This window comes from Ursus arctos, unplaced genomic scaffold (assembly GCF_023065955.2).
Source record: "Ursus arctos isolate Adak ecotype North America unplaced genomic scaffold, UrsArc2.0 scaffold_21, whole genome shotgun sequence".
Lineage (NCBI taxonomy): Eukaryota > Metazoa > Chordata > Mammalia > Carnivora > Ursidae > Ursus > Ursus arctos.
Genome location: NW_026622886.1, coordinates 49669936 through 49686925, shown reverse-complemented (window position 1 = coordinate 49686925; position 16990 = coordinate 49669936). Strand labels below are relative to the sequence as shown.

The 16990-nt window shown below is 46.4% G+C and overlaps 2 protein-coding genes across 12 annotated transcripts in view; one reads left to right on the top strand and one right to left on the bottom strand.

Annotated features, from left to right (window-relative positions):
- Window positions 1-1503: 1503 nt before the first annotated feature.
- NACA (nascent polypeptide associated complex subunit alpha) lies at window positions 1504-14676 on the bottom strand. 11 transcript variants are annotated; one of them, XM_044384685.3, is made up of 9 exons: window positions 14547-14676; window positions 13612-13773; window positions 5621-10975; window positions 4353-4438; window positions 4092-4169; window positions 3125-3271; window positions 2349-2477; window positions 1816-1938; window positions 1504-1628 (listed from the first exon to the last, which is right to left on the bottom strand). In XM_044384685.3, exons 2-9 carry the CDS (start codon window positions 13679-13681, stop codon window positions 1614-1616), a joined length of 6003 nt encoding a protein of 2000 aa, XP_044240620.3. In that variant the 5' UTR covers window positions 13682-13773; window positions 14547-14676; the 3' UTR covers window positions 1504-1613. The 11 variants fall into 11 exon arrangements, with proteins under 11 accessions (XP_044240620.3, XP_044240619.3, XP_057172209.1 ...); XM_044384684.3 differs by having other exon boundaries at window positions 13612-13683; window positions 14547-14666; XM_057316226.1 differs by having other exon boundaries at window positions 1504-1938.
- Window positions 14677-15901: 1225 nt separating this feature from the next.
- The window catches only part of HSD17B6 (hydroxysteroid 17-beta dehydrogenase 6), a 56080-nt gene continuing 54991 nt past the window's right edge, over window positions 15902-16990 (top strand). Inside the window, exon 1 of the mRNA XM_048217884.2 lies at window positions 15902-15970. The gene's annotated coding sequence lies outside the window, so the exon portion shown is untranslated. The remainder of the gene's footprint in view (window positions 15971-16990) is intronic.

Genomic DNA, 16990 nt, shown 5'->3' with positions numbered 1-16990 from the left:
AACCAGGAAGGTAATTCTTCAAAATATTTGCTCAAACTATGCATTCCCTAAGAACCAAAAATTTGATTATTCTGTGACAAAGTTAGTCATACATTTCTTTTAATTTTGTCAGAGAGTGAGAGCGTGAGAGAGCACGCACAAGCAGGGGGAGCAACAGGCAGAGTAGCAGGTTTCCTCCTGAGCAAGGAGCCCAACGTGGGACTTGATCTCAGGACCCCAGGATCATGACCTGAGCTGAAGGCAGATGCTTAACCAACTGAGCCACGCAGGCTTCCCAGCCTGGAGACTTTTGTTCAGCAAATGAACTGTTCTACCCCAGTAAAATGGAAGCAGGTCATCATTCTCAGCCAATTTGTGGTTCTCCAGGATAGTGGTAGACTACCACCCACCAATACAGCCTACCGCAATGAAAAGACCCTACTCAGTGTGGCTGTTTTGGGGGGAAGTCACTTGACCTCTTTGGTCCCCAACTTTCACTCACATCTGTTAAAATAATACCTACTCTCATAGGGATCAAGAAGACTGAATTCAAGTGCTGGCTCAGTCAGAGGAGCATACGACTCTTGACCCTGGGGTGGAGTTTGAGCCCCATGTTGGGTAAAGAGATTAAACTAAAAAAAAAAAAAAAATTGAATTTAGGAATAGAAATGTCTAAACCTCTTTAGCCCACGAAGCCTTCTACCATGTTAATCTGATTTATTCCCATCTTAACATTCCTTCTAGGTGTATTATCACTTGTTTTAGGATTCTTGCCTCTACATTTACTTTTAGCCTTCCCATTTCCAAATTTTAGTCCTCTGCTTTTCGCCCAAACCATTTTCTAACAACCCAAACTCAGAAGCTTTACCCTTCTCCTAGGACTTCTATGGAGTTACGTATATTTTTCATACACTGGCTAGTCGCTATTGATCAGTTTGCCTAGTTTTCACTGTCTTCACATAATGATGGCTACCCTAATCATAATTTATTTCGCACATTAAAATGTCTGTACAGTGCATGTCTGATACAACAGCCAAACACTCCCTTCATGGGTACCTTTACATTTTGTACAAAGTGCAGTCTTTGCATCCACATCCATTACGCACCCTCTCCAACCCCGTGCCAAGCTCCTACAGATCAAGACGCAACCAACGTGAACTGCTTCTCAGAGGCCAGATGAAGTCCAACATGTATATATTCAAAAAGACTGTAGGGCCAGAAAAGAGGCTGGTGATTACTAAATGTAGGCAGAAGACACGATTTGCTAACGGCTAACATCTGGGAAAGAAAATGGAAAGGAGAAACTTTACCTGTAAATTGTATTCTCTGAAGACAAGAAAGTCCTAACAGATAGCCTAATATAGTATCTTTTAAGAGACGAAAAGACAGATTTTAAGTGAGGAATCTGTGGCACTAAACCTTTTCAACGGAAACTGAGGCCTTAAGAGTAAATTATGTGTTTTCATTTCTAGAGCCTTCATGTGGTTTTTTTTTTGGGGGGGGGGGGAGAGACCAAGCACCGAGTTCATCCAACAAGAAGCCATAACTTTATTAATGATAGAAACAGTACAAATTTCAAACCAAGCTGCAGTTATTCTTTTGAAACACCAAAAAAAGTCCTCGTTTTCAGATGGTTACATTGTTAATTCCTGTAAGAAAAGAGATCATTAGAAGCAGTCATAGGCAAATTGAGAATTCAGGCCACTAAAATACGAGTAACTCAGTATAGGCTTTGGAATGAAACTTTCTAACTGGCTGATATTAAGTTCAGAAAATAAAGTCACCCATAACTGGTCAGGGCAGAAGAAGTCAAGGAATAAAGGCTTGGACACTTACCATAATAGCATTTACAATATCATTACTGTTGTTCTTCAGGGCTCGGACTGCCTTTGCTCTTGACACGTTTGCTTGTGACATGACCAATTCTATGTCCTTAACCTCTACACCGGTTTCATCAACCTAAGAGAAGGAAAAAAAGCACAATAACCTAAAGGCCAAGAACAACTCCAGCAGTTCTCTGAGTCAGGAGTCTCTTGAATCTAGTTCTTAATATAACTCAGAAACTCATTAAGTAAATTGAGTTTGAGACCCGAAAGCAATATAGAATGCACCCGTCAATACAAAAACAATACTGGGTGCCTAGGTAGCTCAGTTGGTTAAGCGTCTGCCTTCAGCTCAGGTCACGATCCCGGGGTCCTGGAATCAAGCCCCGAATCGGGCTCCCTCTGCCTCTCTCTCTCTCATGGATAAATAATAAATTTATATTATAAATAATTATATATATAATATTAAAAAAATCCTAAAATAAACCCCACACAAAATAATACTATCTGGAGAGGATTAAAAGTATAAAAGATTTCCCTATATACCTCTTCCTCTTCACTCTCCTCTTGTACAGTTGGAGTCTGTGTGTTTTCTTGAATGTTTGAGACAGCTTCACCTTGAACTTTGAATTTCTCAGCAGCTGCTAGTTGTGCTTGCTGAGATAAATCTTCGATCTATAGGGTAGAAAATACAGATTTAAGTGAATAGATTAGTCTGCAGTAAATGAAATAAATCGTTTATATTTTTTCCAAACTCTCACTCTAAAACCACTTCAGGTTAACTTACTACATAGCTTTAAATTGTGCCCTCACTAAGATTACATATCACTGTACAAAGAGAACTAGTTTATGTCTAAAGCAGTGGTTCTCAACTGGGAGGTGATTTTGTCATCCAGGGACATCTATCAAATGCCTGGAGATTTTTTTGGTTATCACAACTGGGTAGGATGCTGCTAAATATCTGTAACACCCAGGGGCGCCTGGGTGGCTCAGTCGTTAAGCGTCTGCCTTCGGCTCAGGGCGTGATCCCGGCGTTCTGGGATCGAGTCCCACATCGGGCTTCTCCGCTATGAGTCTGCTTCTTCCTCTCCCACTCCCCCTGCTTGTGTTCCCTCTCTCGCTGGGTGTCTCTCTATCAAATAAATAAATAAATAAAATCTTAAAAAAAAAAACAACAACTGTAACACTCAGGAAAACCCCTTCACAACAAGGAATCATCTGACCCCAAATTCCACACTAAAGAATTATCCAATTCTGACTATCGATAGTGGTGAGGTTGAGAAACCCCGGTTTAGAGCACATCCAAGAAAACTTTCTTTTACCTTGGCTTCCCCAAAAACTATGTAGGTATCTGAAGCTGGGCTCTTGTAGACATCTGGTTTTGTGATGACAAAGAGGATATTCTTAGATTTCCGGATAGTGACTCTTGTAACCCCTGTAACCTGTCGAAGACCCAGTTTGGACATAGCCTAAGGAATAGAAAAGAACATCAGGTTTTCAACTTCTCTAGAAGTAGCTTTGGAGGGGAACCTGGATGGCTCAGTTAGTTGAATGTCCAACTCTTGATTTTGGCTCAGGTCGTATCTCAGGGTTGTGAGATGGAGCCCTCCCTCAACCCCTCCCCCTGCATACGTTCTCTCTCTCACTCAAATAAATAAGATTTTTAAAAAAGAAGTAGCTTTAGGAAATAAAGAACATAGTAATAACTATATCCAAAGCAAAGCCTTAACTGAGGGTTGCTGGAGGGGGTGGTGGTGGAGGGATGGGGTAACTGGGTGATGGGACGTTAAGGAGGGCATGTGATGTAATGAGCACTGGGTAGTATATAAGACTGATGAACTGGGGCGCCTGGGTGGCTTAGTAGGTTGGGCATCTGCCTTTGGCTCAGGTCGTGATCCCAGGACGGAATCAAGCCCCGGCATTGGGCTCCCTGCTCAGTGGGGAGTCTGCTTCTCCCTCTCCCTCTGACCCTCCTTCCAGCTTGCGCTCTCTCTGTCTCAAAAAGATAAAATAAAATCTTAAGGGGGAAAAAAAAGAGAAAAGACTGATGAATCACTGACCTCTACCTCTGAAACCAAGAATACATTATATGTTAATTAATTGAATTTAAACAAAAAAGTAACAACACAAACAAAAACAAAGCAAAGCCTCTTCCCAGGCTAACTTTTGTTTTTTTTGCCATAGTAATTTCTAACACTTTAAATAAATATGATTCTACCACCACAGTTCCCCCTATCTAAAGCTGCTTCATCAGAACCTTTAATCCTTGTTTATAACTTAAAATCTTACCTTCCGTGCCTTCTTTTCACTCCGGCTCTGTTTTGCTTTACTGACTGGTTCTTCATCGATTTCAGCCGCTGCTGCCAGCTAAGGAGATAACACAGCTATGAATAAACGGAATGTAAGGCCCAGAGGTCACAATCCCCATGAAGTTTTCCTTTATGAAAAGGTTCACATTTCCAAATACTTAAGTCAACTTCTCTATCAACCCTTGTTCTTCAATGCTTTCTTGACTCAAGTACTTTGACCAGCAAGTAAGAGAACACCCACCTGGGCTTGTTGTGTGGTTGCCTGTGTTGAATCCTGTTCCTCAAGCTCTGGCACTGATTCATCACTGTCAGATTCTGTTCCAGACCCTGAGACGACAAATAACTTTTACTATTTTACAGTACATTATAAGGAGGAGGCACCTCACCATAGCCTGCCTGGACTAAAGGTCACTGGCTTATGCTAGACCTCACAAAGTTAAATGTAAACCAACTGAGTTGTATGAAGCCAGCTTGACAGCCTCCAATGTAGCCATAAACTAGTGTGTACACATCTATTAAAGACCCAGCCCCAGAAATAAGAGGTAATTACTAATTACAGCCAAGCAAGTTTATTAACAATAACTTCTTCCTTTCTCTCAAGGTCTTCACTTGGCACAGGCCAACATCAATGACCTCCATAACTCCAAATTCTATCCAACAGCCCAACCATCCCCAAAAGGTTTTGGCAGACAAGGTATCTCCAGATACATTTAAGTGAAAAAACAGTTAAGATCACATTGTGGAGGCAGCCCAGGGAGGACACTTTCCCCTCATTCTTTATACTGACTAGGGGAAGGCCAGAAGCAGTTGTGTACACACGTATAGCCTTATTTTCAAACCACTTACCCTAGCAGTCTGGTTTCATCAACATAGCTTGAAGAGTCTCAATGACTGCCAACCTGCAGTTCTAACAGTCACCTCTGTTAGAGACTGTCCTGTGACCTCTCCCATTTCTTCCAAATATAACTCACGTATTTTAAGTTTACCTCAATCAAAAGGCCAAGCATCAATAAAGACTACTGAGAGAAAAAAGCATACACCTGCACCATTCTCAGGCTAGGAAAAGAAGTCTTGAAAAGGGAGTCCCTTGGGCACTGGTCATTATTAAATCTAAGATGTGAAAGGAAATTCGAATAGTTCCAGATTTCCCAACATTTTAGCAAATCCCAGGCCCAGGGACAAGGTTAGTTATGTGGTAGAGATTAGAGCAAATTAAAAGGTCTAAGAGGTCTTGGTTTTCAATGTCAGATCATCCAGGTAAAGATGGCAGATCCAGGGTTAGCTTGGACCATATTATAACAAGATGATATGAAACAGACTGAGGTGATGAAAACCAAGATTGTTTCACATTCCGAGAGCTTTTGCATTTAAAATTATCACTCTATGTTCTATGTCCAAACACAAGCAGATAGACTGGAGAAAGCGGCGCGTCCTAGGGTTAGTATTGGTGGGTAGCCCCAGGAGGGGTGTGGGCGACACACCATGCACACAGCAAACCAAGGCAAATACCCTTGTTGTTCTTCAGAACAGGCTGCTTGGCAGAGGGGGTTGGGGCAGGGATCCCAGCAGGTTTGGGGGTGGGCATGTTGACGAGGACCGACTGGAAAGGCACTCCCCCCGAGATTGGTTCCGGGGGAATCAGAGGCGGCAGCTCATCCTCATCAGCAGGGGCTGAGGGCTTACAGGGGGATTCCAGCACCAGCCCAGGTGAGGACGGCAGAAACTGCTGTTTAGGAAGCACAGGGGCAACTGGGGAGGGAGCGAGAGGCAGAGAGACTGACGGGGTGGGTGCTGGAGGGACAGACGCTGATCCAGCTTTAGGAAGGACCTTCTCAGAGGAAGCTGTTGCTAGAGGAGTAGATGTCACAGACTCAAGAGGAAGAGTCAAAGGGCTCTTTGGGGAATGAAAAGACTCTTTGCTTTTTAATGGAGAAACAGGGAGGGTTTTGGGAGTCTTTGAAGAGCCTTTCTGAGCAGAGACCGTCAGCGGTCCTGGAGCCATTGTAGAAAGGGGTCCTTTAGTACCATTCTTAGCTGAAGGGTCTGGGCACACAGGAGGTGAAGAAGCAGAATTCTTCTTGGCCAGTGGACCTTTCTCAGAGGGAGGTGTGATAACCGGTGCACTTTCTGGAGCTGGGGCAACGAGTCCTGCTTTGAGAGCTGTGGAGCCTTTCTTTGCTGGTAGGCCTTTAGAAGCCTGAGGGGCAATGGACCCCAAGGGACATGTGACTGAACCTGGAGAAGTAGGGGCCTCTTTGGGTGAGGGAGAAATCTCAGATGAGGGAGTGGGGGCACCTTTGGATGGGGTAGCTGGGGTTCTCTTGGGGGACGGAGTTGCCGAGGCTCCTTTGGAGGATGGGGTTCCTCCTGGGGTTCTTTTGGAGGATGGAGTTGCTGAGGTCCCTTTGGGGGCTGGGGATGCCGGAGACTCTTTGGGGGAGGAAAGAGTCACAGCTGGGGGAGTGGAAGCCCCTTTGGGGGCTGGAGTTGCCGGAGACTCTTTGTGGGAGGAAGGAGTCACAGCTGAGGGAGTAAGGGACCCTTTGAGAGATGGGGCAGCTGGGGCTTTCTTTGAGGAAAGAGTCATTGCTGGGGGAGTGGAAGTCTCTTTAGGGGATGGGGTTGCTGGGCCCCCTTTGGGGGAGGGAGGAGCCACAGCTGGGGCAGTGGAGGCCCCTTTGGGAGATGGAGTAGCTGGAGTTCTTTTGGGGGCTGGAGTTGCTTGAGACTCTTTAGGGGAGGGAGGAGCTGCAATGGGGTTCCCTCTGGGAGACTGGGTAGTTGGGGACTCTCTTGGGGAGGAAGGAGCCACAGCTGGGGCAGTGGAGGTCTCTTTAGGGGATGGGGTTGCTTGGCCCCCTTTGGGAGATGGAGTTGCTGGAGCTCTTTTGGGGGTTGGAGTTGCTTGGGACTTTTTGGGGGAGGGAGGAGCCACAGCTGGAGCAGTGGAGGCCCCTTTGGGAGGTGGGGTAGCTGGGGATCTTTTGGGGAGTGGAGTTGCTTGGGACTCTTTGGGAGAGGAAGGAGCCATAGCTTGGGGGGTGGAGGCCCCTCTGGGAGGTTGAGTAGCTGGGGACTCTTTGGGGGAGGAAGGAGTCATAGCTGGGGGAGTGGAGGTCTCTTTAGAGGATGGGGTACCTGGGCCCCCTTTGGAGGAGGGAGGAGCCACAGATGGGGCAGTGGGGGCCCCTTTGGGAGATGGAGTTACTGGGGCTCTTTTGGGGGCCAGAGTTGCTTGGGACTCTTTGGGAGAGGGAGGAGGCACAGCTTGGGAGGTGGGGGCCCCACTGGGAGGTTGGGCAGCTGGGGACTTTTTGGGGGAGGAAGAAGCCATAGCTGGGGGAGTGGAGGTCTCTTTAGGGGATGGGGTTGCTTGGCCCCCTTTGGGGGAGGGAGAAGCTACAGCTGGGGCTCTTTTGGGAGATTGGGTAGCTGGGGACTCTTTGGGGGAGGGAGGGGCCACAGCTGGGGCAGTGGGGGCCCCTCTGGGAGATGGAGTAGCTGGGGCTCTTTTGAGGGCTGGAGTTGCTTGGGACTCTTTGGGAGAGGGAGGGGGCACAGCTTGGGAGGTGGAGCCCCCACTGTGAGGTTGGGCAGCTGGGGACTTTTTGGGGGAGGAAGGAGTCATAGCTGGGGGAGTGGAGGTCTCTTCAGGGGATGGGGTTGCTTGGCCCCCTTTAGGGGAGGGAGGAGCCCCCGGTGAGGCAGTGGGGGCCCCTTTGGGAGATGGAATAGCTGGGGTTCTTTTGGGTGCTGGAGTTGCTTGAGAGTCATTGGGGGAGGGAGGAGCTGCAATGGGGTTCCCTCTGGGAGACTGGATAGCTGGGGACTTTTTGGGGGAGGAAGGAGTCATAACTGGGGGAGTGGAGGTCTCTTTGGGAGATGGCGTTGCTTGGCCCTCTTTGGGAGAGGGAGGAGCCACAGCTGGGGCAGTGGAGGCCCCTCTGGAAGACTGGGTAGCGGGGGACTCTTTGGGGGAGGAAGGAGTCCTAGCTGGGGGAGTGGAGGTCTCTTCAGGGGATGGGGTTCCTGGGCCCCCTTTGGGGGAGGGAGGAGCCACAGGTGGGGCAGTGGGGGTCCCTTTGGGAGATGGAGTAGCTGGGGCTCTTTTGGTGGCTGGAGCCGCTTGGGACTCTTTGGGAGAGGAAGGAGTCACTGGATCCCCTTTGGGGGAGGAAGGAGCCACAGCTGAGGCAGTGGGGGTCCCTTTGGGAGATGGAGTAGCTGGGGTTCTTTTGGGGGAGGAAGGAACCACAGCTGGGGTAGTGAAGGCCTCTTTGGGAGATGGGGTAACTGGAGTCTCTTTAGGGGAGGGAGTGGGGGAATGCTTCTTGGCCAGTGACCCTTTAGGGACTTGAAAAGAAAGACTGGTCTCTGGAAGAAAGGAAGCTTCAACTGGAGAAACAGGGGATGAGTGATTTGCAGCAGGAGTATCAGGGATAGCAGGAACACTTTTTGAAAGAGGAGAAAGAGTTAAGGTAGTAGAAGGAGCTGAACCATTCTTGGTTGGATGTCTTTTAGTTTGAGGAGACACACTAGTCCCTAAAGGAGATGGAGAGTCAGCTGAGGAAGTTCCTTCAGAAGATGCATTAACAGAAGCACCAGAGTCCTTGGCCGGGTGCCCTTCAGGAGAGGAAGCCACAGGCGCCAATGCCGAGGTATGAGAAATACTGTGAACTTTCTTTGCACCTTGAGGAGGAACAGAGGGAAAGGGTTCGGACTTGGAAATTTCAGGGGCTAGCGCCATGGCAGCTGGAAAAGCAGAAACATTCTGGGGGGATAAAGTCACAGTTGGAGCCACAGGGCAACTTTCAGAGGCTGGAGGAACCAAAGGTAAAACAGTAAGAGTGGAACTACCCTTCTTATCTGGGTGGTTTTTATGAGCTGAAGAGACATCTCCTAGAAAAGGGCTGGCCGTAGTAGCAGGAGTGGAGGTAGCTTTGGTAATCGCAGGAGCCACCCCAGCAGCAGCAGCACGTTCCAAAGCAAATGTAGCTATGTTTGGGGTAGTGAGAGAACTTTTGAGAAGCAGACTAGTGGGGTCTGGGCTTGCACAAGGATCTGTCTTGATTACAGAGGTTGGGGAGTTAACGCCCAGAGGAGAGGGAACAGTACCGGCTGGCGTAACTACAGGGAGAGGCTCTACAAGGCTTTTCTTTGCTAAGGTGCCTTCAGGAGAACGAGCTATCTCCAGAGATGATGATGTACTTTGGGGAGAGGGGGGATTCTTAGGGGCTGCCAGGGCCAATGGTATTAGAGTAGAGTCTTTCTTGGTAGTGAGTCCTGCCTGTGCTGGTGTAAAAGGAGCTCCTTTAACAGGAGACGGAGGTTCAGTTTGGGTATCTTTTTGGGTTGGTAACTTTACCAATGCTGATGCAGGGAGACTTTTGGGGTTCTCAGAGGATGACACAGGAGGGAGGACTGGTATTCCCAGAGGGGTTACTTGAGGAGTAGAAAACTCTTTGGGAGCCACAGGAGCCATAATTGAGGAAGCTGAGTCCTTACTACTTATGGGACCTGATGAAATTGGAGGAGACATACCAGAAGCTACCTCAAAGGTAGTAGGTGCTGCAGAAATTGTAGAGGGGTTAGTCATAACAAATGGGATGGCTCCAACAGCACAAACAGGAGCTTCTTTCAAGCTTGGACTCCCTGGAGGAGGAGGAATTTGGGCCACCAAAGGCTGATGATGAGTGGCATTAGGAGAGCCTTTGAGAATGAGAGAGGCTGTAGGAGACAATGGAGAAGAGGCAGCTACATTTGATGAGCCAGAAGGGCTGAAGGAGGCTATGTCAGTGACGGCAGAGAGGTCTTTCTCAACAGAAAGAGCCAGAGGGGAAGCTGGAACCCCCTCATTTCTGGAAGGAAGTGGAGGAATTACAGATCTCTGAGAAGGGTTAGAGGCCCCTACAGGAGAATGATCTGCAGAAATGGTATCCACCTGAGGATTTGACAGAACATTAGGGCCTGTTTGACCTAAGGGCCGAATAGGAGAACCAAGAGAACTCTGATGTAAAGGTGCAAGATGAGATCCTAGAGAAGTGAGGGAAACTGGAGGGACGCTGGGAGCCACAGTTACAGACTGGGTTGAAAGCGATAATGCAGCCGGTGAACTAAGGGGTCCCTCTAGGCTGAGGCTTTCAGGGTTTTTCGTAGAAGTCAGAGCTGAGGAAATAGGCATGTCTTTGAACTGAGGGGGAGTGATGGCTGGGGGAGTGGCGGATGGCATTTGAGGACACGAGGCTACTCCAGACTGAACAGAGGCCAAGGGAGTTCCAAACTGGGAAGGAACAGCACTGACTATACCTGGAGGGATGGGGGTGCCTTTTGGATTAGGGCTTACTCGCAGGGGGGCTTGAACAGGAGAGGTCTTTGGTTCCAAGGAAGCAATGGGAGTTGACAGAGACGTCACTGACCCGGACTCAGCCATAGCAATCAAAGGAGGTGAACTAAGAGGGTTAAGAGGATAAGCAGAGCTCTTCTGAACTGAGTGGGGAGCCAAGGCCACCAGAGCCAAGGGAGCTGAAGAGGAATGGGCACCTTTCACAGTTGGAGTTATCATGGGAGAGGCCAGAGCTAAGGCAGCTGGGGAGATGGGAGGCCCTATTAGGTTTGGTAGGAAAGTTGGGGTGTCAGTGGGGGAAGGACCAACTCCCAAAGGCAGGGCTGTTCCAGAGGACGACTGGGAGAAGGGAGCTTCAAAAGGGGTTGAGACAATACTAGAGGGAGAAAGGAATGGGGAAGGCTGGTTAGGGGTTGCCAGAGGGCATTGTTGGGGGGCCAGGGAGCAAGGAGGGGGAAGGGCAGATTCAGGCTGCCCTAGGGCAGCAGTGACACTCAAGGCTGAAGACACAGGAAGCACAGCTGGAGGAGAAAAGCAAAAAAGGGGATAAAGAAGGAAAGGGAAGGAAAAAAACAAAGGTGAGTTATGCAGCCCAACTTGGTATAACATGCCTCACAGGAAACACGGAATTTTTAATCTGAGACTGAAAGTCACCACACAGGATTAGACGAAGGTGACAGGCAACAGCAACCTTCCCCAAACATACTTCAGTGGTCGAGTAAGAATACAACCCTTTCCCCATCTCCCACATTTCCCAAGTTCTACCAAAAAAAGAAAAAGAAAAAAAAAAAGCAAACTATTTTAAGGTGGAGATAACAGTCTAAGCAGCCTATTAGTCTCTAAATGGGGAGCACAGGCCTAGGAGTGGGTTGGGAACAGCATGCTTTCTACCCTTTCCCAGATGTGCCTCCCTTCCCTCCTTGAATGAATCCAAAGTCTTTCTTACAGGCCACAGAATACCAGTAGAATAGCTGTTCTACTGTCAAGGATCACGAACTAACTGAAACAGACACTGAAAATTGGAACAAGGCAGGCAGTGAGTGGTGATAACGATGGGCAGGCGGAACTGAACGAAAAACAAAAACAAAAACAACCCCCCTCCCCCAAACTAAACCAAGTCTTTATATGCTCAGGCTTTCACCGGGTCAAGAAAAATCTCTTAGAATAAAGTTTTAGGAAGGTGGCGTCAATACACAATTCTATGTGAAGTATTAAATACTAAGTCACTTTGCCTCCCTATGCCTCAGTTTACCCACTCACCCAAAACAAGCAAAAAACCAACCACAAATGGGTTGCACTTTATAATGTCTACACACCTTCCTAGGTATTGTTAGCTCTTCAGACATCAATTTAAGATGAATTAGACTGCCAGGGAGAGAGCTTAGTCACAAGGGTAGGGACTGTATTATGAAACTGTAGCCCAACTTGTTAAACCAGACTGTGGTTCTATTTTGGAAGTAGGGAATTGGAGTGGAGAATACATTGGCTCTCCACCCCTTACTGGATAAGTATGTCATTCTGCCAAAATAGACCAATGTTCAGCACTACAGTAAAGCTCAGTAAAAGATTTTCTGAATGATAAAAATTCACAATTTATTCAACCAGTAATTCTAAAATTGTTAGAGTATCCTACTACAGAAAAGACAGGTGGCTCAACCAGTTTTTCCTGGAGAGTTGGTAGGTCAAAGTCTTACAATTATAGTGTAAATGTCTCCAAACATATGAATGAGAATTTGAAACTTAGAATGTTTTCCTCTGACTGGACTTCAAGATGGGATAAGGCCCAATCTACTTGCTTCAGACACCACAACCAATTCCTTGGGCTAGTTTTCGCATTTGTTGTAATAATTACTTAATTGTAGTTACAGAAAAAATTCAGTGTTTTACTACTGGCACTCCCTTAATATTACTAAACCTACTGTCAAGCTCAAACTATTCAGAAATAAGCTTAGCAGCACTAAAGATGACTTCAGAAGCAAATGGCATGAACTTGAAACCAGATTATTCTAAATTCATCTGAATTTCAGTCTCCACATTTGTAAAATCAAGTTGTTCAATAAGGTTTTGGTTAGCACCAAATTACAGGATCTTTCGAGACCAGTCCTTTATTTTCTCCTTCCATTAAGTCCCTTGTACTTCAAGGATTTCATATAGCTTGTTCACTAGCTTAGAGGCCCCCTCCTTTTTCTTTTCTAGCAGCAGTATTAATCCCTTCAGCTGCTAAAATCAGACAGGTGGGGAAAGAGAACCTCAATGCTTTCAACTATAAACAACTCTATTTTAATTCCAGAAAGAGAACGGAATTACCCTTAAGTGACAGGTGGAGTTAAAATTTACAGTAAGAAAAAGTGAAGATGGAAGTTATAGCCTGAAGAGTCCCTTCATTTATTTCAGCACAACTGATGCAGCAAGAATATCACTGAATATTTTTTCACTACCCCCTCTCAAGTTTTCTAGAGAAGTATTTTCACCATGATTCAAAACTTGCCTTTACACTGTTTATATCCATCAGTTTCAAAGCTGAAGAGCAGTCAAAGGAAAGCTTTATTTCAATCTTGGGTTCCAGGCAAGCTGTCGATGCAGGCACTTATTCTAGCACACTAGAAACATCTTAGCACCAACCCATAAAGTAAGTTAACCAACCTAGGAGGGCCGTGGGGCCCAGTAGGACACATTTACCACCAGCACACATCTCATCCAGACATGTGATGAGGGCACAATGCCAAGCTCTGCCATCTAAAACCTTGATGCAACTTGCTGGCTGGAACTTCACAAAAGCTCAGGTCTCCTTGGCCTGCAAGTGTGTCATCCAGTTCCAATAGGTAAGAATCACCGAGCCCCGTCCCTGCTCAGTTTTCCTGTGCGAGGTGAGGGCTCCACAGAACATCCTGTGAGGCAGCTGCCATAACCTACGAAGGAGGCCTGGGAGCTTTTTAGGTTCCTGGATCTTAAATATACTGTTTATGTTCCAATCCCTAATGAAGTCCCTCCAGGGCAGCAGTTAATAGCATGGATTCTCTCCTCCCTGGGAAAGCTACAGCCATCTTTAATGAGTTAACTCTGAAAAACCGGAGGGTATTCCCTTTGCCATTTTACCCACCAAATGGTTTTAGGTCTTACAATTTTAACGAACAGTAAGGGGACCAGGGGAACCTACCTGTCTCAGCCTGGGGCTGTGGCAACTCCTGCTCTGTAGCAGGGACGGTTTCTGTGGCTTCACCAGGCATTTCTGAAGAGAATAAAAAGGAGGCCTGAATTGACTGGGATCCGTTCTGCTGCCCAGCCCAGAGTCAAATATCCTTAAAAACTCTGCGAAGGGCTGTTAAGAAAAAAAAATCACGAGGGTGTGTCGGGACAATCCTCCCCAAAGCAGCTGGGAATAGGTAAGAAATAAGACGTGACCCTCCGATCTCGGATCAAGCGAATCACCTTCTACCTCTCTTTACTCCGCAGAGAACGGACTTCCAGTGCCCAGGGGTTCCTTTCACTCTACACTCCAAATCCCACGAAGGCAACAGTCACCACTGCGTTCTCAACCCGAGGAGAGGACGCCAGCCTGGCTCCCGACCTCGGGAGACTTCAGACGCCACCTTGCACCACCTCCCCTCCTACACTCACGCCGCCTGGGCTGGGACCACCAGGTCTCCCGTTTGCCGACTTTCGGGAACCAGGAGGGGAAGGAGGGTGCCTAAGTCCCAACACTCGCTTGTCACAATTAAGAACGGCGTGTGTGTGTGTGGTGGTGGTGGGGGTGTTCCAAGGCTGTGACCCCCTTAACCTCCTTTGGGTTCTCGTGAAGCTGTTCCCAACAGCAGACGCATTCCGCTTTCGCCCCCAACACCGCAACGGCTCTATCTCCCCAGCCCTGGCCTCCAGGCCAGGCACGCGGCCTCTCTGCCCTGCTTTTGCCAGGATATCAACCGCAGACCCCATTTTGTCCGGAGGCCCCAAGGCCACACTTCCCAGGGCCGAGTAGGAACCCAGCAGCCCCATAAAACCTCCAACTCCCCTTAGCTCTCAGTCTCTGGGGCGGCTCAGTCCGCAAGAAAGGCGGATGGCTGCGGATACAGTAGCGGCGAAGACAGGACTTACTGTGCGGGGAACGCGGAACCAAGATGGCGGCAGAAAGAGAGCGAGCGAGAGCGTGACCCACGCCTGTTGCAGAAGGAAGCCTGGCGGAGGGGGCGGGACCAGGATCCGATTCCGGGTCAGGAGCTGCCGGCAGTCACTTCCTTTAACGAGTGACCCGTCCTACCGTTCCCAGACGGGGGTGGTGCCGAGGTCTAAATAAGGGTAAGAATTCAGTACGGGACGCGCTGGCCTGGCAGGAACCTCAGCGCCGAGCCGTGCACTCCGTAGATAGCCGACCCTTTCCGGTGCCCCAAGTCGAGGCATTTTTGATACCCAAAGGAAAATTGTTCTGAGAGAAGCAACCTCTGGCCTCTGGTCAGTAAAGTAGCCACAGCGGTATTTTAGTGACTTTTTGATTTCCCTTTTTCAACTAATGCAGGGAAATAGGAGATACCAAATAATATCGAACGCCACAGATTGTAGTCACGTCAGTGTAAGCTAGCAGTGCCTTAGGGTAACCCTCAATTATTTTATTTTTGGAATACACAGTTTAGACCGATGTTGAAACTATTCGATTACACTCCTCAGAAAAAAGAACATAGGCACATATACAGTTCTTTTTGCCTGCTGTTTTGGGCAAATAGATATCCTAAAACGAATCCATTCTAATAGTCCCAGGCCCCACGTTAAGAGCTCATGCTTTATACTTAAGATTCCTGAGAGTAGAATGTAAATTCAGTGTTTTGTTAATGAAAAGGCCATGGGTCCTGATCCCCACGGCCTCCCTCAGCCCTACAAAGGACTCAACAAATACATTACCTAAACCAGCCAGCACTATTTGAGCTAAAGGGTTTACGACAATTGTGGCTGCCTTTTGAGGGAAGCAGTGACGTTATGCTTTGAAAACTACTTGTAAAGTGAGGATTAATAAATTAGGAGTAAATGAAATAGTGGAGTTTACCAGGAATGAGAAATTCTGAAATTTTTTTCAGGTAGGGGAGGCAATATTCTGGAGTGATTAAGCCCAAGAACTGTGTAGGGGCGCCTGGCGGGCTCAGTTGGAAGAGCATGCAACTCTTGATCTCAGGTTCATGAGTTCAAGCCCCATGCTGGGTGTAGAGATTACTTAAATAAACTTAAAAAAAAAAAAATATATATATATATATATATATGTATAACATGGACTCTGTAGCTGTACTCTGAATCACAGTTTAGTCACGTCATATCGACCCTGGACAATTTAACCTGTTTGCGCCTGTTTCCTCATCTATAAAATGGGGATATAGTAGCTACTTCATAGGATTGTTAGGAAGATTAGGTAATATATGTACATTACTTAAAAAGTGGTTACTATTATTTTTTTCTAAATAAATATGTGGTCCGGAAGATTTGTCAGCACAGTCCATTCACCTTCAGAAGAAAGGGCCAGCCAATTATCTTCTTAGGTAAGTAAAACTATTTTGACCATTTCGCTTTCTTTTCCATTAAGCCCACTGACTCTTCTCTCTGTTGTTAATGACTAAGGAAGGATGTATTTTCGGTCTTTGGATTTCTTTATAAATTGGGCAAGTCTGGAGATGGAAGTCAGTTCTGTGCCCTCTGTTTCTACAATTTTCATATATGGATGAGTTGGTAAAATCAGAGAATAGGGAAGTCAATAGTCTTTGGGCATATTTCTGCTATCTTCAAGAACCAAATATTTATTTTGAAAAAAAAAAAAAAAGGACATAATTAAAAAAAAAAATTCCAGTTAGCATACAGGTAAAAACATTTATTCTTTTACATGAGTACAGTATGTTCAGCTTTATCCAAGAGCTTTAATATTAAAGCATTAAAATGCTTTAATGGTAGACATATTGGAAGCTTGAAACATCTCTTGTTGAAAGCATAATACCAGTCTTTATACTCTCGTTCTGAGTTCTTAAGATGGACTGAGTCTTTAGAATAATTTTGTATTCGGGAATTTTAACCGACCCACTGTTTTCCAAACCTAAGAACTGAACAATACATAGTAAATAGAGGCTCAAATGAGGAATTTTGCACAATGGTCTTTAATGTTTTTTCTAAAAAAATTAGGAGAAGGAAATGCAAGCCATTGCCGTGTGTTGACTGTGTTGTTAAGTGTTTTTTGTATATATAAACCAAAAGATTAAAAAAAAAAGACTGTGTGGCTATAGAGAAAACAATGTTAAAGGAAATGCAAAGGAAGGACAATTTTCATAAATCAGAGAAAGTACCAGCCTGATAGCTTGACTTCTCAAGAAGATGGACTGTAAACCAGAATGACTAAACAGTCAAAACTAGGCAAAAGAAATCTGATACTTCAGAAAAAAAAATCAACTATGGAAGAAAAAAAAACCTTTAAAATTAAGTATCTGGATATGTAGAAAGGGAAATGTTTTGACAAGTAAAACAGGTTTTATGTTGGTGAAATTGGTTATTCTAAACTACTTCTTTATGGTACA